At 36.0% G+C, this 26866-nt stretch overlaps 3 protein-coding genes across 5 annotated transcripts; 2 read left to right on the top strand and 1 right to left on the bottom strand.

Moving 5' to 3' along the window:
• Positions 1–4042: 4042 nt before the first annotated feature.
• Positions 4043–7553, bottom strand: LOC113463236. Its single transcript, XM_026807611.2, has 3 exons — positions 6588–7553; positions 6379–6494; positions 4043–5021 (listed from the first exon to the last, which is right to left on the bottom strand). The coding sequence occupies exons 1-3, from the start codon at positions 6716–6718 to the stop codon at positions 4951–4953; spliced, it is 318 nt and encodes a 105-aa protein (XP_026663412.1). The 5' UTR covers positions 6719–7553; the 3' UTR covers positions 4043–4950.
• Positions 7554–15439: 7886 nt separating this feature from the next.
• On the top strand, positions 15440–20481 carry LOC103714875 (probable protein S-acyltransferase 15). 3 transcript variants are annotated; one of them, XR_605284.3, is made up of 7 exons: positions 15440–15837; positions 18326–18421; positions 18535–18636; positions 18787–18855; positions 19602–19700; positions 19783–19889; positions 20001–20481. XR_605284.3 is itself a non-coding variant. In XM_008802315.2 (7 exons), exons 1-7 carry the CDS (start codon positions 15580–15582, stop codon positions 20088–20090), a joined length of 810 nt encoding a protein of 269 aa, XP_008800537.2. In that variant the 5' UTR covers positions 15446–15579; the 3' UTR covers positions 20091–20449. The 3 variants fall into 3 exon arrangements, 2 of the variants coding, with proteins under 2 accessions (XP_008800537.2, XP_008800538.2); XM_008802315.2 differs by having other exon boundaries at positions 15446–15837; positions 19794–19889; positions 20001–20449; XM_008802316.2 differs by having other exon boundaries at positions 15448–15837; positions 18329–18421; positions 19794–19889; positions 20001–20449.
• A 1310-nt stretch (positions 20482–21791) lies between these two features.
• LOC103714874 (thioredoxin-like 3-2, chloroplastic) lies at positions 21792–26485 on the top strand. The gene is made up of 5 exons (XM_008802314.4): positions 21792–22506; positions 23282–23356; positions 23598–23664; positions 26102–26119; positions 26210–26485. Exons 1-5 carry the CDS (start codon positions 22115–22117, stop codon positions 26306–26308), a joined length of 651 nt encoding a protein of 216 aa, XP_008800536.1. The 5' UTR covers positions 21792–22114; the 3' UTR covers positions 26309–26485.
• Positions 26486–26866: the final 381 nt, after the last annotated feature.

The raw sequence follows: 26866 nt of genomic DNA, 5'->3' as shown, positions 1-26866 counted from the left end.
TCCTTAAAGTAAACGCTCATAGAAGACGCATGTTAGCATTTGTTAAGGTATTTGCTCTCATTTTTTTTGCTAATGATATATATTTTTAATGATAATAATATTGTAGACGAATATGCCATTTGGTCATCTGTTGTTGTACTAAATTTGCTCCTTGTAATTTTTCAAAAGCTCTCCATCTTAATCCCCAATTCACCCATGTATTGTATTTGTTGTCTTTTTCCTCACCAATAGGGGTTAGATTTTCTTCTTCTTTCTTTTTTAATAAAGTAAGAATTTTAGATTTGAAGTTGGGTGATATAAGAAAAATATAACTTGTATAGATTGCTCGACCCCTACATAAAAAATTAATCTTCAATTAGATGTTTATACATCAAATTAACCAAAACCATCGTTAAATAAATAAAAGTAATGCTACAAGACTTTCGTTATATGTAATAAATAGTCTGCTCGCCACGTAGCAAGAGGGGATTTTTGCAATTCACAGATTTTGTTGTTGAATATATAGGGTTGGTTGATTATGGAGTTACCAAATCAATAATGATTTTGAATGCACATGACAGACAGCTCAAAGCATTTTTAAATAAACAATTAAATGGATGCATTATATGGTAGTTGATTTTTTTGTTTTGATAAAAAATCAATATAGTATTTTTTTTATTAGCTAGGATTTCAATATATTGCTTCATGCAATAGAGGCCGAGACTTCAAAAAGTTTCAATTTTTTCTTTTTTTCTCCTTCCAATCTTTCATTGCGGCCTAGCTAAGATGATATTTTGGTCCATCTCCATGTAACCATGACGTTTTTTTGGCATTCAACACTAGATTGTGAGTCATAAAACCTTTTAACAATGCAGTGATAATGTCCATTTAGGGACACCAATGTTTGAAAGTTTACATAACCAATGAAAGAATAATGTTAACATTTAAGGCTAAGACACCATATTATATCTTATTTTATATATTCTAAACTATCCACTATCTAAGATAGTGTTGATAGTTAGATTGGACCGATAAATGATAATTGCCTTTAACCTCTAAGATGGAAATTAATAAAACCATTATAAATATCTGCTATTTTTTTGGACTGTCATGAGAAAAGAATGGGATGGAGGGTTTCAAATTTTAATAGAAGTGCTATTTCATCACAACATTTTCTACCAAAACACTTTGCATTTGGGAAAAAATAATTTTCAGAGTATACCATCCTTTTTGAAGGAAAGGTTCATAAGAATAAAAAAAGAATTAGGAGGAGGACAAAAGTTCAAAATATTATTTCTGTTTAGAATAGGCTACTCTAACACAAAATAATACTTTTATAACAGCTGTTATTTTTCTCTGTAAATATATAATAATATAACAAGAAGACTTAGGATACGTTTGGTTTCTTGGAAAAGATCTTTAAAAATTGAAAAACTTAGAAAAAAATCAAGTTTTCTAGCTGTTACATGGGTTTTTTTAACAGAATGTAGAAATAATTTTTTTGGATTTGATTAGATTTTTTTAATTCCTAGAAAGTCTTTTCTTTTCCTTTCTTAGCACCGTTATAATGGCCGTTGTTTTAAAGTTTAAACCAATTGGATGGTGATTAGAATGATAAAAGGGGAATCGAAGACCAGTTTAAAAGGACACGGGGTATGAGGGTAATTTGATACGATGTATTGTCGGTTTCTATTTCATGAGAAGCAAAAAAAAAAAAAAAAGGAAAAAGAAAAAAAGACATACTGATGGGAGGAATAGGAAAAATTATTAGATGGATCAGGTTCACCATGAACCTTTAGATTGTGTTACCATTGTGCATATTAAAAAAAAAGAGGAAAAATAAAGTGATTTCATCTTAGGTTCACTCTACCTAATAATTTCTCAAGGAATAGGTCGTAAAATTCTAATAGCACTAACGGCAGGACTTTTCCGAATGCCATGGAAAGGTTGACGGCAGGATCAGAACCCACAATATCAACGTTGGCAATAGAACTAATGGTTGCTATTGCCGGTTTAATTACCTGGGTTTATTCGAAATAATATGATAAGTCATTCTTTCCCTTGTAATGATAATACTTGATAATAGCAAAAAAGTATGCACATACTACTATTTGGTATTTTTATGTATTTGTTGATATATTTGCGTATTAGCCAATTGAATTGTTGCATATTAATGACTCCGTTATTCTTAAATCTTGTGTTTTAAGCTTCTTTATTAAATAAATGTGTCATGCATGTGGGTGAGAAGGGAGCAAAGAACGGGGAGCAGCAGAAGTAATGTGAGACAGTACCTGCACGGATAGAGGGCTGCAGATGAAACTGAGCAATGTATGTAATGACTTGGGATATACCATAAAGATATGATTGGGAGGCTGTAAGAAACAAGGCTGATGTACTTGCATAAGATGTTGCAGTGTATGCTGCATAAGATAAAATAATCATTTTCAGTGTAGTCTAATGAAGTTGTTTAAACACTAGAAGCCAACGTGCTTACTTTAATCCTAAAATAACAAAGCAATACTTTTTAAAAGTTTTGATGCAAGATAGAAGAAGAAAGAGATAGAGAAAAGAAGAAGAAGAAGAGGAGGGGAAAGAAGAGAAGGAGGAGGAGGAGGACACAACTCAATATTCCGTATTCTCAACAAAGCAAGTTATTGTCTCAATAATATAACAATGAGTTTCTACAGACAATCCAAACTTTAATAAGAGCTCGATCGCATAAAAATAAAATTTCAGAGTCCAATTAAAATCTTAGAAGCCAAATAACAATAAAATTTTCTAGTTTCTATATTTAGGTCTAATATAAGTACATCTAGATTTTTTCTTAATGGACAGTCCTCCATCAAGTTTTATTTTGGTTTTCCTCATTTCTAAATCCAAACCTCTTTACAAGTTCCTCTGAACTTCTAGCTTATGGTGCAACTTCATATTTCTTTCAGAATAAGATAATCTGCTGCTCCTTTTGCTTCAATCCAGTGTCTGATTTCTTAAGAAAAATGGCCGTATTAGCATTTACTTTTTCAGAGAAACTAATGGACATTTATTTAAACATATTTTTTGCAGGCCACCATGAGCAAACAGATGTTAGAATAACAGACTGGTTGGCCAAGGCATATTAGGATCTGATCCAATGAATTCTGGATGAACTTAAATGTGCAGTTTTTTCCCTTTTTTTATCAAATGAAACAAGGTTACTTGGCAATGATTTCAAAAGAAATGATGTTACAATGATAAAAGTCTGTGGAAAATAACTTTCAGGGACCCTTACATGCTACATGCACAACCTTATAAGCTGCTCTTATTCAGCGTCTAGTAAAATATCACATGGTTTGGCAGTCCAGCAGCCCGCACAAGCCTGCGCTTTCACATGCAGGGCATGCAAACAAAAGTCAACTCTATAGCTGCTTTGCACTAATCAGCTCAGCAAAACAATACAGGGAAATAGAACAAGGGAGAGACACTAAAGATGGTGGTCTCAAGCAAAAGAGGCACAGGATTGGTAGGAGATCAGTAAAAGATCGTCATATTCTGCATTTTCTTAGGACCATAATATTATTTGACTCCTAAAGCTCGAGAGGCGGGGGTGTTTCTCTGTGAGTATTGAATGTTGGGCTCACCCATTAAAAAAAAAATCCAGCCTACATGTGAGAGAGAGTGTAAGAAAATATAAAATATATAAATAAATTTATCTCATTCTATCAGCTTTGAGACAAGTGGTGATTTCTTAATAGAATGAACTAATTGGAGATTTAGATGTCCATCGTGAAGTATGACAATGGCATCCTACAAAATGCAGACTGTCATGCTGTTGAGAGATTCAAGGCCTGACTTCATGCCAGGGTGATGAAGGAACAAATTTGAAGAGATGTAAACATGTATGGCACCATGGACCTTCCAAATGCAAGCCTATGTTTGAGTAAAACAAATAACAGCCTGGCATGAAGAATGGTAGACGATACCTTCTAATTATCCTTTAAGGTCTCTTCTATGGCTGTGGAAGTCTGTGGGATATGTTCTAACAGCTAATATTGGTGCTATGTGATCTCCCCAAATTTCCCCCCTCCCCATCCCCTCCCAACCCCAACAAAAGAAAAAGCATTAAATCGACTAAATACAAGTTATATCCATCAAATATTTTGTCTAAACATCAAGTACAATAAGCAGGGAGGCATTCTAGTGAGAGCTCATCACATAAACATGTCAGCAACATCAAGCCAATATTGTGAACCTATAGAGACCAACCGGTTGAGAACTTCAGTGTGAAATAGAAAGAATATCAAAGGTAACAAAGGAGTGAAATTGCAGGCAGGTAAGATATCTTTTAATGACTGAAAAGCAAAATGCTAGAGCGACAGCAAATGTCAATTTGCATCATATGGACCGGATGTCGTTCTTAAAGAAAGCCACTTTGCAGTGGCTTAATTTTATGAAGTGCTAAAGTTTCCTCTGAGATTCTTCAGTTCATGTACCATTGTACCGGTAATGGAAAAAAGTAGGCACCTGTCGACTTACATGAAGACCAAACTACGTGCAGTCTGGTGCCCATCTGAGAAAGAGAGAGAGAGAGAGAGGATACATACAAGAACAGTTATTTGTATACGTGTATGCTAAAGTAATTAACGATGCTCGAGTAACTGCTGTTTCTAAATACATGGTATATATGGTATCTTAAAGTATGGCACTTTGTACACAAAATATGCTGAAGGGGCGAAGTATAACATAGAGTATATGCTCTTTCAATGTATACATTCTTGCCATAGTACATAGGGAGAGAGAAGGGTGGAATTCACTTTTCAGACACTTCTCTGCAAGATGTCCTTAGGGCTCGGACCACCTTACATACAATTACTAGTAAAATGTACCTCGTGCTAGGTCCACTTGCATGAGTGATGGGCATGAGTGTTAATGGCTAAACCTCCTTTTCTGTTCGATAATTTCTGGGTTCCTTTCATCTAAGGGCATTTCCATGTCTCATAGTCCTTTCTTCCATTGATAAGTTCTTTCAGAATGCTCAAATGAACTTACCCAGACGTTATCTGACTCTATTTCAAAAAAAAATAAAATAATTACAGTAGATAAATAGTACATCTAGAAAAGAATTAGCAGAAACAATTGATATATATATATATACTTAAAACCTATCTGTGATTATCCACACACATACAATAGATAGAAGCATCATTAATTTGTGACATTCCATTCTACAGCATTCTTGAACATACAGATAGTTTATATTGGTACACATATAACAGATAGAAGTACTTTTTTGTTGTTGTTATTTGATCACGCTAAATTCTTGAAAGCCTTTTCTATTTTTCCGAGGCTCGTGTTTCAGATTACAGATTATGTTATCTCTCATTTCAGTTAATAAAAATCTGCGATATAATCTTAAAGCAAATCTTTTCTTTAGCTATGCTTTTCTCAAGAAAAATCTTTTCCAGCTTTGCATTGCTACAAGAAAAGTTTCAGAAGGGATCTCAAAACAATTCATCCAACAAAACCCATAATACCTTTTACTAGTCCGTAGATTCATAGACAGACTCCAAAGCCCATGGATGAACGAACTTACTCTTTTGATGCAAAGGATGGGAGCACTCTTCATTAAGAAAATAAAGTGGATAACAGATAAACTTACAACTGGAGGCTCAACCATTGAAGAATGAATGCTCAGGAGTACGATTGTCTAATGATTTATCTTGTGGTATTTTCATCACAATAAATATAGTATCTTTGATCTGCAAAGCAAGCAAGAAAGTGTAGTATCTTTGATCTGCAAAGCAAGCAAGAAAGTGTAGCATCTTTGATCTACAAAGCAAGCAGGAAAGTGTAGTATCTTTGATCTACAAAGCAAGCAAAGCAAGAATGGCCATAAAATCATGATTAGCCACTAAAATTAAAACATTCACCAGAGGGATAGGGAGGGGGAAAGAGGGAGGGAAGGAGGGAGGGAGAGAGAGGAGGAAGAGGAAGAAGAAAATAGGGCTAAATGAAATATGCTGCAGGTTCTTGTTCTCTGAATAAAAGGCCCCAGTCGCTTACCCCTCGTCCCCTTTTTATCCAAAAGAAATGCATGTAGGAAAAAGGAGAGGAACCTATTTCTCCTTTTATTGCCTTTTTTTTTCCAAAAAAAATTCTCCTCTTATTGTCTTCCTTTGATTCATTGGGATCTTGTACGAAAGCCAAAGATCCCAATAATCTATTCATAAAATTAATCAATTCAATCATCGTGAAAGAGGATCATTCGTCAAAGAGAATCAAAAATTTCCCTGCAGCTGAATGCTATTATTAACAAGTATTGCACAAGCGGTGTGTCACCTTCTTGTTTCTTTTCGTATAACTTCAAAAATTCAAGCTTTCAAAAAGTTGAAACTTCCCTGTGGTGATATGGAGCAATATTACCTTCAATGGATGCTTGCAGGAGCCTGACCTTGCTGGAACCACAATCCCTTGATGATACTCTTTGATCTCCCAGAAACAAGAACAAGGGGCAAGCCATTGACCTCAAGAATGAAAACCTTGCAACCAAATAAACACTTGCACAAATTGAAACATCAACATATAAGATTATAGGCAAGGGCCATAACGTCTATCCACGTTAATTAATTCACCTGCGAACCAAAATGATAAAATCATCGTTGTTTCCATAAGCAAGTCGATCCTTTGAATCTCTACCAGAAGAATGAGAAGTATATGACAAGTATGAGCTCATGGGATCAACCATCAGATTTGCTTGCAGCATAGCATATCAAGCTTCAAATACACATAATTAGTATTCCGTGAATAAGGTCATCCTCAAATATTCTTGAAGGATAAAGGAGTTTAACAATTAGGAACGACTCTTAAAACATATGTAAGAAGATGAATATAGAGAAATCCAACCTCAATGGATTACTATTCCGTGAATAACGTTATTCTCAAACATACTTGAAGGATAAAGGAGAAAAACCATTATAAGGAACGTCTCTCAATATATATATATAAGGAGATGAATATAAAGAGATCTAACCTCAATGGAGAGGGTAAAAAATGGCAGCCCAAAGGCAGTAGCATATTCCAGAGTATAGTCGCTTATTGCTGATGCAGCATCATCAAGATTCTCATTTGGGACCATGTTGCCAACTCGCAATCGCCCAGGGCTATGTGAATCTTGATGATGCTACACCCGCAAACACCGACTGTTCCGATTTATCCCATGCAGCAGCGGTGGATCCAAAATGACAGTAAAAAAGGAAAATTGAAATCCATGTGAGAATAAGGATGCGAGGTAAGTTGGAAGGAAAAAGAAAAAAACGGACGCTTCTCTAGATTTGGATCCAGAAGAACAAGCAGCAGCAGCGACAAGGCTAACAACGAGATCCATTCCATGCACAGCTCCCCAGCCCCATGAACACAAGTCCTGGGTGATAAAGAGCCAGTAGGTGGGCTCCACTAAAGGAATCCAACGCCTCCCCAGTTCTAGCGTGATACCGCCACCCAAATCCCCTCTCAGCAACCAAAGGAATCGAAAGATGAAAGGAGATCCAAATCCTCCGATACTATTTCCTTTCCTGATCACCCCTCTTAGAGAGAATAAGGACTGAGATGACGTACGTTTTGATAACAATAGGAAGGATCGCAAAGGAACAACACGAAATAAGAGAAGAAGGATAGCAAAGGAATAAGAAGGAATATGAGAAGAAGGCTGCCGGATTCTGGCCGAGAACCGGCTGAAACCCAACTTCCTCCCCAAGATCTGATGCGTTTCCACCTAGAGAGTCATGGCTCTCCAAGGATGGGCGGAGTAAGGAACCCGAGTGGCTGGAGAGAAAGAGAGAGACTGATAGAGAGAGGAGGATAGCGAGAGGAGGGGAACCCGGAAGGGGTATATATAAATAAATTGATCTAGAGTTATGGCTTGTGATATTTCAACCCATATCTATGGACAGTTCCACGCTTTATGCTTCCTTATAAGCAACACCCATATTGCTCAGAAAGAAAATTATAGCTATAGCTTCTTCTTTCCCCTCAAAAAACAACTAATTCTCTTCTACAACAATTTTATTAAATCATAGAATGGAAGAATATATAATTTTTCAACAATTAATTTAGAATAAAAGAAGGAAAATCCTCCAACCATAGTTTTTTTTTTTTGCCTCGATCAAAATGAGACCAACCCGACTATCTCAGCTTCGGTTGTGATCTTGTACTTCCAAGGACCAAAGGACCAACTTGCCATTTTTTAAGCTCCTTGGAAGATGATAATGCTTGATTAGCTTGAGACTTGGGATAACAAAGTACCCATGACATTTGCTAGCCAAACTAATTATAGGGAAAGTTGTCCTTATTGACATGAAGCTGAACAAGCATAGAGTGCAGAATTGATTCTTTGACATCATATCTGACACATCTGTGATGGATTAAAAAAAAAAATCAATTCAGGCACTTAACAATACCATGAACATTAAGTAATATGCCTGCTTGTCCCAAAGATATACTCGTTATTGTTTGCTCAAATCTTGAGCTAACGCCATGAACTGCCAACCAAATATTTGTCAAACTATACTTCGAAATTCGAACTTGTTCTTTACTTGTAGCCTCCATAATTTCTTGCTATAATTTTTGATTTCTATAGATAGATAAGAAATTTCCTACAGGGAAATTCAGTCGGGCATGAAGCTCTCGTTTTATTGGGTGAGATCATGTTACTGTCTTTATTTTCTGTTAACTGCGAAGTTAGACAACTCAACTATAATGGAGGAACCTAATGATTATATCCTTCAAATAGGACATTGCTTTATCAGCTGATGTGTTGGCAAACATTATGAGACTCACCAGCCACACCAACAGGAGTCGATGTAATACTTCGTACATTCATATATGGAATCCATAACCAAAGCATATATATATATGCCACCTAATAGATCAAATGGGGTTCAATACATTTATTTTATTAAGTTGGATTGGTGCACTTTTCCTCAATGATTTGTAACACTTCAGTTACAATTCAAATTATTCTATCTCATTAGTAATTTGTTATCATAGTCTAGCTTGAGTTGGATTGGCCTCCATTACTCGAGTTAAAGGATATCGGTCTCTTGAAACCCACACTCCACTCTGTGACTGCACAGCACCTGCAAGACTATGTAATATGCATGGGATTGGTGATTTATAAAGTAGACGTTATTTGGATGTCCTAATTGAAAACAACCAGATTCATGTATGGTTTTGGGTATCTCAGAAGAGCAACAATTTTGCTTGATCAAATACCAAATAGCAGATCCATTGCAGGATGATTAGCAAGTAGAATGCAAGATTTCAGTCCACATGAAAAGCCAGTATTTCTCTCACATGCTTGCACCTTCTCTCACAGCTAACAACTCCCAAATAAACACATACAATATCACATGTAGCTAAGGCTGCAAATGGGTTGGGTTGACCCGTGACCCTACCTGATGCATTTTGGAGGACTTGTAGGGCCAGTCGGGTTCTAAAATTGAGCTCGTTCCATTTTTCGGATCGGGTTTGGGTTTACTGAATTTAGACCCGACCCGACCAATTTGAAATTTGGAAAATTTTGAGTTTTCAATTCTATGACCCTACCTGTCCGATCTGAATCTGTAAAATTATTTGGGCCTACGGGTTGCAGCTTTGCGGGAATGCAAACACAAGTTTTGAAGCCATAGATGGGTTGACTTAAATCGGACCCAACTCAGATTTAATTTTTTGGGGTTGGATCCGGTTACACATGGATCCGACCCGACCAAATCTTCTATTGGATCAGGTCTGGGTCCAAAATTAGGACCCGAATAAAAAATCGAATTGAGTCAGGGTTACTCATGACCCGACCTAACCCATTTGAACCCTACATATAGCTAAGTTGCTTGGGGTTAATATTTCTCCTCTAAACAATATTCAGAAGCGAAATATGTAGTACATGAGCAATAACCTGAAAACCTAAAAAAGGTGGTGATGCAGTAATAAGATCTAATCACCTACCTTGAAATGAGATAACAATGTAAAGATAGTACAAGGAAATTTAATCAAACAATGATAGTACAAGGTTGGCATTCAAGTCTTGCTTACCTTAATACTATCCATAAAAAGTAAAAACAGAGGTCTAGGTTTGGACCATGAGCCTGTCCATCCGATGTAGATAAACAAGTGAGAAATTTCAAAAATCATGAGATGCTACTTATAGCTTTCCACTAAGGCACAAATTCCCATGCCAAAAAGTAATTAACATGAAAAACCACATGGTGGCGGTCCATTATGATAACGCTCAATCTTATAACAAACCAATCCTAGCAGTTCTTTGCATTAATTGTCCATTATGATGACGTTCAATCTTATGACAGATCAATCCTAAAAGCTTGTCGCTTTGTTATCAATCAATCTATATTATAGCTTCACTTAGTTGCTCATATTTTCTGTAGAAGATTTCTCTCTCTCTCTCTCTGTGTGTGTGTGTGTGTGTGTGTGTGTGTTGGCGAGTCCACTAAAATAAAAGGACAGAGATCCATTTGGTGGAATTAACCGGGTCCAATTCTTGAACGTCAAAGCTTCTAGCAGAGAACCTGTCCTCCTAGTAGATGTGACGCATTGTCGTTACCTTTTGTTCATTGGCAAACAAGGAGGATTTTTTTGTTGATCAATGTTTGTAATGCTGAGTCCATGAACATCATTTCAACCATAAGCTTTATATAATGGGCAGAAGGACGGTTAATCCATCAAATCATGGTAAGAGTCGTGTAAATTTCATGCTCATTTTCATGGGTGTGACAAATATGGAGGACGCTTTGAGTAGGTTGAGAAGGTGAATTCACAAAATTTATCGGATGGAGGTTAACAAGTAGGCAAAGGGAAATAAAATTAAAGATCTCTGTTCTAGGCTCTTCTGCTACCCAGAAGCACAATGAGGCAACGAACTTGGGGTAAGCACAACCTTAGGCAATATTTTATAGTTAGAAACTTAAAAATATTGGAGAATTCATTATGCTGATGCATAATTTTGAGTCGGACACTTAAAAATTCCAGAGAAGTTCCCAAACTTGTAGAAGGCTTGGTTGACGTAGTCCACCATCAACCACATATCTCGGCTGCCTTGCCCTGGTGGATATCAGAAGTCCAAATTGATGTTTAATTGAACTCCAGTTGCACCGACGCATTTTTGAGAATAGAAAGGTGTACACATGCGTAAACCGATTCCTATATAGGTGATTTTTTCTTGCACAATACTCAATTTCTCATCTGGATCCATACTGGTTAGCCGAATATTTCTGAATTGATGCAAATTTGGATATCATTAATATCCGATCCATATTTGTTCCATATGAGCTGACGATCGAACCATTTCTCTTGTCGTTTAGCATTTTGAGATTCTCTCATTTTTTGCAATATTTTTTATTTATAATAAAATAGGTGTAGAAAGACGGTAGGAGAATCTATCATTGGATTGCACAATCGTTGCCTTGAGATCTAAGCAGTATCGGTGATTCTTTCTTGCACAATACTCAATTTCTCATCTGCATCCATACTGGTTAGCTGAATATATCTGAATTGATGCAAATTTGGATATCATCAATATCCGATCCATATTTGCTCCATATGAGCTGACGATCAAACCATTTCTTTTGTCGTTTAGTATTTTGAGATTCTTTCATTTCTTACAATATTTTTTATTTATAATAAAATAGGTGTAGAAGGACAGTAGGAGAATCTATCATTGGATTGTGCAATCGTCGTCTTGAGATCTATACAATATAGGTTATTCTTTCTTTCACAATACTCAATTTCTCATCTGCATCCATACTGATCAGCTGAATATATCTGAATTGATGCAAATTTGAATATCATCAATATCCGATCCATATTTGCTTTATATGAGCTGACAATCAAACCGTTTCTTTTGTCGTTTAGCATTTGGAGATTCTTTCATTTTTTACCATATTTTTTATTTATAATAAAATAGGTGTAGAAAGACAGTAAAAGAATCTATCATCAGATTGCACGATCATCATCTTGAGATTAAAAAAAAAAAAAAAAAAAAAAAGCTATCATGCGATAGATAGACGTGAAAGAACCGCCCTTCTTTCATCCTCCGTACTTTATCTTAATCAATGGATTAGATTGTCGTCTAATCTTTTAGAACAACATGCACCACTCATTCTTCCTAGGTTATTATTGCTGCTCTATTAGATTCTCAGATGAGCGTACGCTGCAATACCAACCACTAAACATATAACGAACTACAAAGAGTACACGATTTTAGGTGTCATCCCCATCATAGTGATATAAATATATATATATATATATATGTAGGGCTAAACAAATGTTTGTTCCACTAACAGCGCCGAATGCTGGTACTGAGACAGGATGGTACAGGCGGTGAGGAGTGTATCGTGGGATGTCGCCACCCACTCGACGAATTGCTCGGCTTAAACAAGCTAGGCGTGAATCTTTTGGTCGAGTGGGGCGCCGGGTGGCCTCATCATTATTTCGATCAGGACCACGCCGTGATCTTTTTTTTATCATGTACAAGACCGTGCCGTTATCATGGCCAACAACCTAGTACCGTTAATTAGTTTCGATGCACTGGCGTCCATAATGGGCACCGTTCTCAAGATCTAGGTTCCCCTGCTTTCTAGGGGCAAAAAAAAAAAAACTTTGGAGATCCGTGGTGCCCGGCCGGCTCATATATATTTTTTTAATAGTTTTATTGTTAGTGTGATCCAACCTTAATCTAATAGAATCGGAATAGCTTTAATTATTGACCAGAGATTCGAGATTTATATACAAGAGTTTGTACGGATCCTTTGTCCCTGCCCGCCCGCCCCTTGTTTTTGTGAACCCACCCGGAAAACCATTAACCTCTCTCCCAATTACCACGCCAATATTACAAGTGACGCAGATTATTACATGATTCCTAAATTATTCTAACAAATTTATGCTGACGTTTTTTTTAAATAAAAATATAAATATTATTATATTATAGTTCTAAAATCTTGCAGGCAGTCACTGTTCCTCCTCTTTTTTTGGAAAACTCGAGTATGCAGTGATTTATAAGGGATTTTTCTGATATAATGCAGATTTAAGGAGTGAAAACTGTGGTAATAGTGAAAAGATGAGCTCCAAAGTAATCGTTGATTTAGTAATCTATTTTGTCCTTGCACGCAATGTATGTCCTTGCACGCATTGTATGCATGTGCACACTTGTCCATACACATGGAAGTGAGCCTGCCATGATACATATTCTTAATTCTTGATACAAAAGGTCACATGCACATGTCTTATCTTCGAGCCCTAGCATGTGATTATGCGCATAAAGTTATGCTAAGTAGGGATTGACAGAACCATAGGTTGTTTGTTTGGATCTCAAAGTACTCACATTGATTATTTTGGAGCCTAGTGAAGTGCATTTTCTGTGTGCTTGCTTCCAAGAAACAAGTGTTAAAGAGATGAATCTAGAGTGATGTTCAATGTTACTAGCCACTCAGGTCCATGTAACTTTAAACAATCTATTGTGTGCGCCGGATTATTAGTTTAACAAAACAATAGAATGATCAGTTAGTTGCTATTAATTCATTTTAAAATTTAGTTGCCTTCAAAGTAGAAGGGTGGCTTTTCCTTCTCATTTAGCTTAAGACTAGAGCCTGCATAGGATGCAGGTTAAAGGAAGCAAGGATGCCAATAATGATCATTTTGATTTATTTTTTTACTTTAAAAAATAATTTTAGTTTTATCATAATAGAATTTATATAATTTGACTATTAAATTGCCTCTTTTTTTTAGTATTGAAGCTTTCTCTCTCTCTCTCTCTCTCTCTCCCATAGAGAGGAAAGATTAAAACCAAGAAGAATCTATATATACTAGGGAACAACAATATCATAGATTTAGAGATAAAATAGAGATTGGTTGGGGAGTTGCTAAGATATAGTCTTAGAGATGAAACAAGAGAATAGTGATATTATGGGTGAATGGAGCCCACATTTTTTCTCTCGTCTAATCATTCGATAATAATGACTGAACAGCTAGCCATAAAAGACACTAAGAGGCAAACTCATGCTTCGCAACGGAATCTGTGTTATGTGAAAATAGTTCTAATCATTCATTTAACTAAAGGGAGAAGAGAAGGTTGGGATATTATTTCTTACACTTGGAAGTCTAGGTTCTTGAAAAGTTACTTATTCATAGACTCTTCATATATCTTTTCTTTCCTATTCCATTTGATTTCTCTTTTGGCATAGCAGTAGTATAAGATGCATATATGAATAATATAATAATACTATTGATATAATTCTATTATTTGTCACATGAGATTTTTGTAAGAAGGATATCCATTGATACAACACAAAAGCATACACTTGTTTGAATGCCTTGATTCCATGAAAAACTTATGATAGATTACAAGATTATAGTGGCTAGTTGTTGTTGCCTTATAGACATGAATAAAAGAGAAGCTAGAAGGTCGATAAAACTTAGGCCGCATCAATCCTAATGTTTTTGTAATTAGAAACCATTGAAAAAGGTGGTTTTCTCATCTACATAAAAATTAGGATTGCATATAATTGGCCAGTTTTCTTGCCCATTCATCTCCTCTTTCATTTCATCTATAAAAGTTAATAAACTCATCTACTAGAAAGCAACAATCCCACCCCTCATATCTTATATAAGGATAGAGTAGCTTGGTGTCCAAATTAACTATTCATAAATTATTGAGGATATTATAAACATGCAACTTTCATCCTTCACCTATTTTTCATTAATTGGCAAAAGATAATTCACACTCATACTCAAGAAACTATTTTTTCTCATTTTGATTTTGAAGCCATTCGAGTGATTTCCACACCTTTCTAGCTAAGTCTTATTTAATTATCATTACGGTTATTCTTGATGATAAATTTGCATCGTTCCCACTATAAGTGTGTTAAATTATGTTAATGTGCATGTGGTTATGGGTGCAAAGTTAAAATTATCTATAGGACTCTTTCGGTACAAAATTACATATGGAACTTTCACAAAGCATTTTAGTGGGCATATATTGAAAATGAATTTGCGCTTATCGATGAAAAGAGCCAAATGGATTCTTTCTCGGGCAATGAAGTTACTTCAATAATTGTAGAGTTAGCAGCAAAATTAAAGGAGTTAATAAAAAAATTAAAATATAATATTTAAGTTCTATGAAGGCTTATGTACAAAAGTAATTAGGATGTTAATTTAAACTATTCTCAGTATTTTTTTCTCGATTGTAGTTTACTTAGCATAAGTTTTTTAAGGCATAGTAAACAAACGCCTACTTATTCTTGCTAAGCTCAATTCTTCGCAAGTAAACTACCTAGGCAAGTAACATGAAATATTTATACAGGTAGGGAGTTCCTGGAGGAGGAGTCGCCTAATCAACCTACTATCGGTCATGCCTGTGCCGACTTCAGTTCAATTTTACAAAGTCGATCCCAAGGCTTTCGCGTTATAATTTCAAGAGCTGGCCTCGTCCAAATTCCAATTAATAAAAGATAAAAAAAATTTTCTCACGAATCCTCGCAAAATTCCCAAATCCCCTATTCCGACCCCCGCCCCGCCTCGTCTCCCGTCTCTTCTACCGAGGATCTCCGATTTCGACCGGAGATGGGGGACAAGAAGGGCCGATTTCTGTCCCTTCCCGTTCTCTTGGTGATCTCGCTGATGGGGTTCGTTTACTACACGACGGTCTTTGTCTTCATCGAGGACTGGTTGGGCCTCAGCACATCTCTAGGGTTCCTTAATTATCTAATCTTTAGTTGGGTCGCTTTCATGAGCTTGCTGTCGTTCTTCGTCGCCGTCATCAAAGATCCCGGCGGCGTTCCCACTTATTTTGCCCTAGACTGGGAAAATCCCCCCAAACATGTAAGTCAGTTGCTTTTCTTTTCTTAATTTGATTTTGTGTGGTGTTTTCTTTTCTTAATTATGGTCTTGGTTGTGATAATTGCTGACTTGGATCATGTTATGATGATTTTGTGGTAAAAATTGGATCTTGAGCTGTTTTGCTGGATGAGTAGATTGTAAAATTTTTATGAAACCTCGAATCCCCTGCTGCGGAGGCTACAATTTGGGGTTATAGATTCTTTACTATTATTAACGAAAATATTGCTGCTTTTTTTGTTGGGATTAGTAGAAAGCTTCGTCGGGGACCAATTGCAGGCGATACGCAGTTCTTGAATTTTTGGTTACTGGGAAGATCTGTAAATTACCATTAGGATAGGTGCATAATTAGGCTGAATGAACTCAGTTTAACAATTTGCTACACGTCCTTTTGATTGCTGTGAAGTGAGTTCGACGTTGAGGGTTTGTTTTAGGTCTTCTCAAAGCTTAGAACCCTTGTTTCCTGACCTTGTAGCAGAAAGCACTCAGACCTCTTCTGCTTCAGGTCTTCTGATTTTCAACTGTTGTTCTGACTTCCCCACACTGCCGTGCTGGGTGCTGATGGGAGTTATATATGTCACATGATGAAAAAGAAGTCTGGTCAGTAAAAAAAAAAAATAGTTCTTTTTGGTTATAGGTTAGCTAACCATTTTGTCATGTCACATGTCTGGACAAAAGTATATGTCTGAGCAAGCACAAGAACACGATTCAACGACAATATCTGATCTTGTATTGTTGGTTGATCCCGTCAATATGTGCAACCAAGTTAAATACTTGACAGAACAATATCAAGATTCTATAAATATGTAAATTGAAAGCCCAAATAATCCCTGTGGAGTAGAAATTGTGGTCTAGGCATTATAGTTTAATGGAGTTTTGACGAAGGGGAACTTGCATAATTATTTTTAAGAAAGATTTTTAAGTAGTATCAGATCTAAATTTAGATCTGAGCAAAACCCTGCATAACTGAGATGACTTTGAGCTTGCTCACCTAGATTCAGTGTTCATGACTTGTCAAACAAACTTATAGCATTCTTTGAGCATACCTACCTTTCATGAATTCCTGATCTGGTATTAGGTTTCGTTTCAACATTATAGTATAGTCATTTTTTCTTCTGTCAACTATCCACTTGAATTACAAGTTTTCATGTATAAGAATATATCTGGATATATTTTCATAGATGGTTTATTAACCTTTATCTGTATCCAGACTACTGTATCAAGACTATGTAGCCTAGAAGTTCTTCTTATCTCGATTCTATTCGGCTCTAGGTTACATTTCTACAGCTTAGTTCTCCTGATGGTAACCATGAAGCTACACCCTTCTTTGGAGTTACTGAGTGGCGTTGCAGGGAGTTTTGAAACTACTCTTAGGTTTTCTTGAAGCAAGATTGCAATTGATGTATAAAGAGGAAAAGGCCTGCTTGAAACTCTAGTCCCCTAGTGAAGTATGGCAGTCCACTTTGCCACGCTTTATTCTGTTGTTGATAGTTTCCTCTAGTGGGAGGCATTGGCAAGGCTTTGCTAAGGCAGATGAAATCTGTATGGACGACAAGCAAGATTTTTTGCTAATGTATCAATTTTCCTTCAAGTTCCTATAAAGATAAAAATATGCTCTTTCCTTTTTATTCCTTTTCTTTTTATTCTCCTTCTTTGGTAATGATGTTAAGAGCATGGCCATTTATTTGCATATAAATTCAGAGACTTCCTCATGTCAAATACTTGGAATCACCTTCCAAATTTCCAACACAAAGTGTGGTGAAACTGCTACTTTGTCCAATAAATATGCTCTTCTGGAAGCTGCTTTGGGTAATCAAATGTAAGAAAATTCATCTAAATGCTTTGATAAATTTGAAACGTCAATAAGAGATACTAATACAAATTCAAACATAACCATTTTATAATTTGACATGCTTTTTTCAACTAGTTGTCAAACCAACATCAATCCTCCATCCTTTTCGTCCAGGCTTGGGACCAGTGGTGTTTAATAATAGCTCATCCACAATGATAGATTGACTCTCCTGAGTCTGTACCACTATTCATGGGATTAATATCCTCACGAATGATAGAGTATCTATAACACGATAAACCCTCCATAATAAGGGTCTCTTCATGGAAGAAGACTGTGGCTAGAATTGAACATCTTTATCTGATTATATTGTAATAGAGATGGCAGTTCTATTTATAAGAGCCGGCATTTATGTTATGTTTCCAACCATATTCTTTCCAAGTTGGGCACCTTTATATCTTTCAACTGCCATACAGAAGTGAAGGCAATAGTTTGCTAAGTTAGTAAAACTAGAAGTGGTCACTTCCATAGAGTATCTAATCTACTAGGTTTCTGAAACCAAGTTATTTTGTTTTGACATATCTTTTTGCATCAAATATAAAAATTCATTGAGCACTACAAAGGATCATCAAATCTCAAAGTTTCTAGTGATATGTAAGATCCTAATTTTCAGATGGCTTCCAGCAGGGTGTAACCTCAAGATATTGTGATAAGTGCTCCACTTACAAGCCTCCTCGATCACACCATTGTCGAGTCTGCAAAAGGTGTGTGTTAAAAATGGTAGGTATGATTTTTATTTTTCTTAAATATTTAATGTTTAATAGTAATGTTCAGGTTATTTTCTTGTCTGTTGAATCATCAAACAAAAGGTAATTATGTCCTGTTGGTTGCAGGATCATCATTGTGTCTGGATAAGTAATTGCGTGGGCTATGGAAACTATAAGCCCTTCATCATCTTTATCTTACATGCAGCTACAGGATCCATCTATTCTACGGTTTGTGCATGCTTTGACCTGCCAGGAATTAACTAATTTTGGGACATGAGCATGTCTTGGATACTTGAATCCTTAATGACAATATACTATCTTCAATATGTCACTGAACTGTGACAGTAATGTATGGGGTGCTACATTAAAATGTTTCAGGTGATATTTGTGAGTAGTATCCTTCAAAAGGATCATGATTTCAGCAGAACTTCTCGCAAGCTTTTTTATGTAAGTATGTTTTGTTCATGATTGCTTTAATTAATTAGGTTTATTGCACTGGACTTCTACCTCTGTAAATTGCATTTAATATGTATGATTTGTCTGTAATTTGCTCTCTCAATTTTAAGAATGGTCTAGATTCATCTTGATGTGTTAGATCTGTATGTAGCATACAGCATGATAGACTGCCCTTTAAACATTGAATATATTTTGCATATTTGGGAAAATTATGTTTGCAAACATCGAAAATTGTTCTCAGACCATATTTCTGTGCTATAGTGCATGATAATCCAAGTTTGGAGAGTGGCCATTATTCTATACCCTTTAATGGACAGTTTATGCAGTGTGCATCAACTTTAGAGTACCCTGTACTTCCTTTCTGTGACATATAGTTGAAAATTTTATTTCTCACAGTAAAATCCTTTCATTGACTTTTATTTATACTGTTGAATATGAAGCAAACTAGGTCCGGCTCCTCTAGTTCGACATAAACATATTCATTTGGCTGCCTATTATGTTTGATACTTTCTCATATTATGCTATGAAAATCCAATTGCTTTACTCAAATTAGTGGATTAAAGAGACCACAAGAAAACAAATAAGACAAAGCAAGGGGAAATTCAAAATCAAATGGGTTTTAGTTCTGAATAATGGGTTTTAAAATGTGGGCTATTGTCAATCTTATCTTTATAGTTCTTTCCGTTTGAGAAATACTCTGCCGACTAGGATACTGCTAATGGGACTATACACTACAGGTCTTATGCGGTTTTGTGATGATTAGCTTAAGCTTGACTATAGGTACTCTGCTGGGTTGGCACATATATCTCCTAACACACAACATGACAACCATAGAGGTGGGTATATAATCTGGACTTCAATTTGTGTAGTCCAAGCTCTCTTGTATTATTCTGGTTGTGACGTATGTCTGACTACCAGCTTTCTATCAGTATCGAGAGGCTGTTCGAGCAATGTGGCTAGCTAGGAAAAGTGGTCAGAAGTATCGCCATCATTTTGACCTTGGTGTATATAAAAATCTTAGCCAGGTACAACAGCTCTCTGTCTTCTCCTTCTATACATTCATGCATTTCAATTTCCATCGTAAGTTTCTTTTCATATACAATTTCTGACATAATGTAATCTCCTTTTGTTAACAGATTCTAGGTCCAAATATGTTCAAATGGCTTTGCCCCATGGCATTAGGCCATCTCAAAAATGGGACGGAGTTTCCCATTTCAAATGACTGAACCCAATTTGCATCTACTTTAAAGTCTGGGAATTTTAAATCGGTGGCTAGATTGCTATTTATGTGCAATTCATCCTGGTCGGCCTCGTTGAAGCCGTCTGTCAACCTTGCTGCATGTTTTTTTGGGTGAGAGAGAGAGAGAACAAAATCCAACAACAGTTTGTTTGAAGCACCACAAGGATGATCCCTCATAACTGGAACATTGTATCATAATTCCTATACAAGTTCTTATTTTTGAGCTCAAAATCACCTTTATCCTTGCAAGGTTTCCCCCCTTTGCACAAGAGTTGTATGGTGATTTGTTGATTGATAGATATGTTGATTAATAGATATCTTTTCACACTGGTTATTGGTTCGGCAGTTGATTGATAATTACACATCTATTATTGCTATGCGATAAATCCCTTTTGAATTCGAGGGTGCAATTAAGGTCTCAAAGGTGGTTAGACTCTTTTTCACTATTTTGGGAGATATTTGGATGCTTAAGTTGTCAGATATCCAGGTACATCAATATTTTACATATTTTTTCATGCTTCCATTTTTCAGTCTTCATGTTCAGATTTTTGTTTCACCATAGTATCAGATGCCTACCAAAGACCTTTGAGATGCTGGAGTTTCAAACACCTTTGTTAAGGTATGTCGTTGATGTAGATAAGAGTGGTCATGATTTTATTCCGATGTTCTGTATTTTGGTTAAAATTTCTTATTTATCTTTTAAAAAATTCCAATTTAAATCCTAAATTCTTTGCTATACTAAATTGCATCTACCATATTATTGAAAATAAATCAATAAAAATAGATATGTATGAAAGGAAAAAGGGAAAGGAAAGGGAAGAAAGGAGTGCCCTCTGGATATCCTAACCCACCTAGCATATGTGCGTCGTTACGTGCAAAGCAAGCATGAAAGATATATCATGACAAATAATTTAACATGCTTATTATATGCAAATGAAATATTTATCGGGCTCATAATTGCTGACTTGGATAATTTTACAATTAACTGATCCATTATATTTGATAATAAACCTGCAAATTGCATCGATTCTCTCTTGTCATGTCGCAAGAGAATTGTTTCTGTGCATATGACAGAGCGATGTAGTTTACTTAAAATTACACTTGCTTTGTGTAAGAAAATACTTAGCTTATTTGGATAAATCATATTTTTCTTAAAATAAATTTATTGTTAGGAAGAGATAATTCATATTTTTAATTTTTTTGGAGAGAATTTCAAGGTCCTATACTCACACTTGTACTTATACAGATTGACCAAAGAACTCAGCATCGATTTACACAAATTTTACTTCTTTTTAGGCATCTCAATATTAGATTTAACAAACTAGAGAACTTAATGTCCTCGCTGTTTCCCAATTTATCATGCATTAACAATTTACGATATATATATATATATATATATTACATCATGCATTAACAATTAGGTTTTTTTTTATGAATATCCTTCTACAAATTTAAATTTGTATGAATGCCCTCTTAAATTTATATTATTTTTCATACTCATAAAATGCTATTTTTGTACAAATGCTTCTAATATAACGGTCCTTCTCACACTATTAATAAAAACCACATTATTTTAATTAAAAATAAAATAAAATTTTGAAATTATTTTTTTGTCTTTCATCGCAATCGCCTTGTAAATATTTTCTTTTTGCATATCTATCTATTAAAGATATTTTAATCATTTTAATTTAAAATCGTTAATTTGTTAATGGCATGGCATGGATATATTTGCAAAAATAAAGATTAAAAAAATAGAGTAAGAAAGCAAGTTTTACGAAAATATATATGTAAATATCAATTTGGGAAGGGTGTTCATGCAAAATTTGGTATTTAGGAAAATATTCATGCAGAAAAACCCTTGACATTTACTGAATTAATCGTCTGGGAAAATTATCAAAATCCCTGAGCGAATCTCGAATTATATTTGTGTTACTGAAACCAGCAGTCCGATGTACATTGCTGTTCCTCGTGCTACGCCGGAGAATTAGCCCTTAGCGCGTTTACTTCGCCATGACCGAGTCTCTTCTCCTCTCCTCCTCTCCCTCCACCGCCGCCTCTCGCAGCCTCTGGCCATCCTCATCACCCTGCTGCCCCTCTCCTCGATCTGTCCTCCTCCGCCTCCCCCGCCGTCGCCACCTCGAAACCACAAGCCGCCCTCTTTCCTCCGCCTCGATCGCAGGCAGTTCGAGATCTCCGACTTCCAGGCTTAGCACGCCTATCTTCGTCTCGGCGGCGGCCGCCGCCTGGAGCGGGGTGGAGGAGGTCCCGCCGCCGGAGGACCGCCTTGATGACGGCGGCGATGGCCCTAGCTTGATCGAGCTCGTGCCCATCCTCTCCGAGGCGCAGTTCGATCGGGTCATCGCCGAGGCGCAGCAGCTCGAGGAGTCGGTGATCGTGCTCTGGTTCGGTTCTGGACCTTGCCTTTCTTATTTTCTGGGGATTTGTTTGTTCTAAATTTGATGCTTTTTAGACTTAGGTTTTATTTAATTTTCGTACGGACCTGGTTCAATTGGGTTGTTTGATCAAATCGATGAAACCTCGCTTCATTCTAGTGGGCAGTCACCTCGCAATGCGTCTTGTGTTTCTTATCCAGCTCGCTCCAATCGTAGCCTGTAACCATGCCACAAATTGTGGATCCATGGTTGATCAATTCATGTTGCAGCGACTCTTTTCTTGTGGCTTCTCGCCAAACAAATAAGCAGTACCTTGTAACACTGTAGTTGCCCCAAGTTGCGCCTTTGTTGTTTACACTTCCAGCATGAACATCTTATCTTCACATCTAACTACTTTAACTAAATTGTGCATCTAGTAAAGCAGTACAGAATTACTACACATTTGACATCTTCCATCAGTGGCTGCTAAATGCATCCCAACAAGCACCATCCAATGCTTCAATTATACTTTCAAAATTGGTCAAATAAATTGGTGCATGTTAGTTGCTCGAAGGTATCACTTTATATTCAAGTCCCTATACTTCAAGTCTGAATTTACCAAAGAAAAGTCATTTTGTGTATAAGCATGACATGTCACTTTGCACCATTTTACATCTGTTCGATTATTTATTTGCATACTTACTTTTGTATAGAATATTTTCTGGATGGCATGTTACATGTAAATGGTTCTTTTGTTGGCGCTCATGCTAAGTTGGTACATATTTGAGCTGATGTTGGCATGTAGGATGGCAAACTGGTGCAGAAAATGTATATATTTGAAACCCAAATTGGAAAAAATGGCAGCGGATTACTTTCCAAGGTTAGAGAACAGTCTGCTTTTAATATTTTCCATGGATTGGATTTGTGATTTGCAAGTTTATTGATGGATTAAGCAGCAAATTGATCTGACAAAGTATATGGTACTAGTCGTGCAATGTTTAGTAGAATTCATTATACCTAGACAAATTCGCTGCTACCAATGGAGCTTCTTTGGACTTAATTCAAGCTTACTGATTTATTTGATTGATTCTGATGTTCCAAATATCATGCTGTTGGTGCAGAATTAGGTTCTACTGTGTAGATGTCAATGCAGTTCCTCAAAGGCTTGTGACTCGGGCAGAAATTGCTGTAAGTTTAGACTTCTAACCCACACTATATTATTCTCTTGTTCATCTAAACACATTAAAAAATTGAAAAATAGGAATAATCTACAAGTGATCATTAGTTTTATAAAGAGGATCTAATACTGTATGGAAAATTCATGATTTGAGTGGATTGTACATCGGTACCTTTCCTGGTCTGTTTTGACCATATGGATAACTAAAAGAAACATATATTATCTACAAAGCCTGACACGAGAGAGAGAGAGAAAGAGAGAGAGAGAGAGAGAGAGAGAGAGACGTCTAGAAGATTTATTTGGTGCCCTAACTATTGTAATTTAAATGGGGGAAAGGGAGTCCAAAACATTCTCTAGTAGGTTCATTGAACTATTTTCTGGCCAACATACAAGGATTTGATCAGAATTTTATTTCACAAGACAAGACCGAAAAAAGAAAATTTGATGCGATAAAGTACCTGTGGAGTATATAGAAATGAAAATTTGCACATACATTATCCCATAGCCTGAAATATGCGCATTTTTGAGACAAGCATTGAAGGCCAATTTAATTCCACTTGCTAGTTTGCCTGCATCTTTAGCTATGTTGTGTTTCTTCATGAAAAATATCGAAAACTTAGTTACAAATCTATCTGGAAATTAGAACTGAAGCTTTGATGGTTGGACTATTGCTTTGATAGTGTACTACTATTTTAAAGATTTTTAATGGCACTATTATTGCCAACCATCTTGAACCTTTTCACTTGACCCCCCCTCCAAAAAAAAAACCCTTGAGAAATTGATTTTACTTGCAACAAATTACAGTCAAGCAATCTGAAAGCTAAAAAATAGATTCCTCCATTTCCTGAAGTATGCTATTGTTTTGAGGAGATGGAGTAATTTCCTCTAGAGGTTGCAACATTTATCTTGTGTTATAATGTCTGAGGGTCTGGCACCCATATAATTGTCACTAGGGTAATGCTTATGTCCAATTGTGCATGTCACTGATGCATGCAGCCCGCCACAACCACCACCAACAACAAGAAAAACAATAGACTCTGATAGTTTTTCATTTAGCTTTTTGATTTAGAAGATAAAATTTATGTCTGCGTCAATTGTATTATGTCAACACCCTCATAATGTACTCTGAGTGGCAAAGAGTTGTAACTCCTTCATACAACTCAAGGTCTTCAATTGCGGTCCTTATATAGAATCTTCTTATTAGTTAGAAGCCCTATGTAAAACTTGTATGTTTTCCTTAAACCAAATTGCCACGTTAATTATTCTGTTCAATATTTTGTGAAGCACCCTTTCCTTTATCTCCTTCCCTTTCTCCTAGAATACTGAATTTAACAAAAGATGTTATTTATATAATGTAGTAGAAAATCATGTTATCACTTTATGTAGATTGAGAAATTTTATCTGTACTGCAATTTGACATTCAGAATGAGCCAAAAAAAAGCAAATTTACCTGATCCTACCTTTAAGAGGTCAATAAAAATTTCATAATGCAAACTCAGATTTAGACAATATGAGATGCCTTCATTCCTCTATGCTCATGTCAGTGATACAATTTAAATGCATGTTATTAATTAATTTTCTTTAATTAATTATGATACCCAGAATTTAGTCTGAGAAAGTACAAATCATATTCTAGAGACTTGTTTACCATTCAAACAAATTATGGAAGTTCTACTCATAGTACTGACATTTGACAATTTATAGTACTTTTCGAGTAAATGTGGAAGCAGATCAGCCGAAAAGAAAATAGGCGACACTTGTTGCCTATAGTTATGGTGTCTGAGGGGACTGAAATTCCATATTTTCTATCAAGAATCCTTCCTTTCATATAGTTATGTGAGCCAGAAATTTGTTAACAATATGTAAAGGGTTGACCTCAGTTTGAAGTTCCGTCATCATAAGTTATCAGAACTCAATGGATCATAAGTTGATCCATATAATGATCCCATAGAGATGGGCTTAGCTTGTCAGTTAGGCTGTTCTCGTTATCTTCTTTTGGAATTTAATTACACAGAATGTGGTGGATATTTCTCTGCTTCTATGTTCACAGATGTTCTAAACATTTCAATTGTTATTCATATTCTTCTGGGTGCAGTCAATATAATTTTATGATGTTATGATAGAGATCACCTCTAAGTTTGTGGTTTATGTCCATAAGGTCAAATTGAAAATATCAAAAAAAGAGAAATTATTGTACATCTACTTGGCACTGAGGACTGTAATTACTTCTGTTGTATATTAATGTTCTGAGGTGCCTGCAGCATGGAATTTCACCATGCTGTTGCCTTCTGTATCTTTTTCTTGCAAATGAAATTCATTTTGATATCTTTAGTAGCATGGGTCGAATACTGGCATTTTTGTTATTTCCCAGCATAGATTCTAAGAATTCCGAATTGCTGAAACTTGCTTTTGTCTCATTGTGGGTATCTAAATTTTGAATTTGAGCAGAAGATGCCAACAATACAGGTAAACCAGAACCCAGTTTTTTTTCAATCTGCATACATCTCCATAAACTGTGTACAGCTTTTTCTGATGATTGCGTCATGCTTTCTACAGTTATGGAAAGACTCTAAAAAACAAGCTGAGGTAATTGGTGGACACAAAGCATGGTTGGTAGTTGATGATGTTCGGAGGATGATTGAGAATGAGGATTAATCTGGTGCACCTTTTTCCCTTATAATATTACATCATTTACTTTCACTATGTTTTACAGTTGTTTGGATAAGCCAAATGTAAATCTTGTGGATCAAACTAAATCAAAATTGCACTTCAGTGCAATCAAACTCTTTTTATGCAATGAAGTCGACTCAGATTTGATATCTGTTCCGCAAATGTTACTATTGAGATTTGAGACGTGCACACTTGCTGGGCTTTATGTTTCTGTATTTAAATATACTCGTGCACCTGAGTCATATTCAAGACAGGTTCGATTTCTTACCTGATTAAAAGACTCTCCTGCATCCTTTGGGTAATGCTATTGGTGGTTTGCCATGGAACACGATTGGGAGAAAAATCTACATCAGTACCAATCCCCTTGATGCAATCGGTAATTCCAGACATTTTAGTTATGTTGGAGAACTCCTCTGAGGGCTCGCGAACTGTGGTTATATTGGAATTCCATGCGGTACGTATTACACAATTAGGCAATGTGCATATGTCTTGATGATTTTTTCTTTGTTGTCATGCGACTATGTATCGTGAGTTTGCTATCCG

Source organism: Phoenix dactylifera, chromosome 17, assembly GCF_009389715.1.
Source record: "Phoenix dactylifera cultivar Barhee BC4 chromosome 17, palm_55x_up_171113_PBpolish2nd_filt_p, whole genome shotgun sequence".
NCBI classification, from domain to species: Eukaryota; Viridiplantae; Streptophyta; class Magnoliopsida; order Arecales; family Arecaceae; genus Phoenix; species Phoenix dactylifera.
The sequence above is the reverse complement of the archived record's forward strand: the minus strand, read 5'-3'. Positions and strand labels throughout refer to the sequence as shown.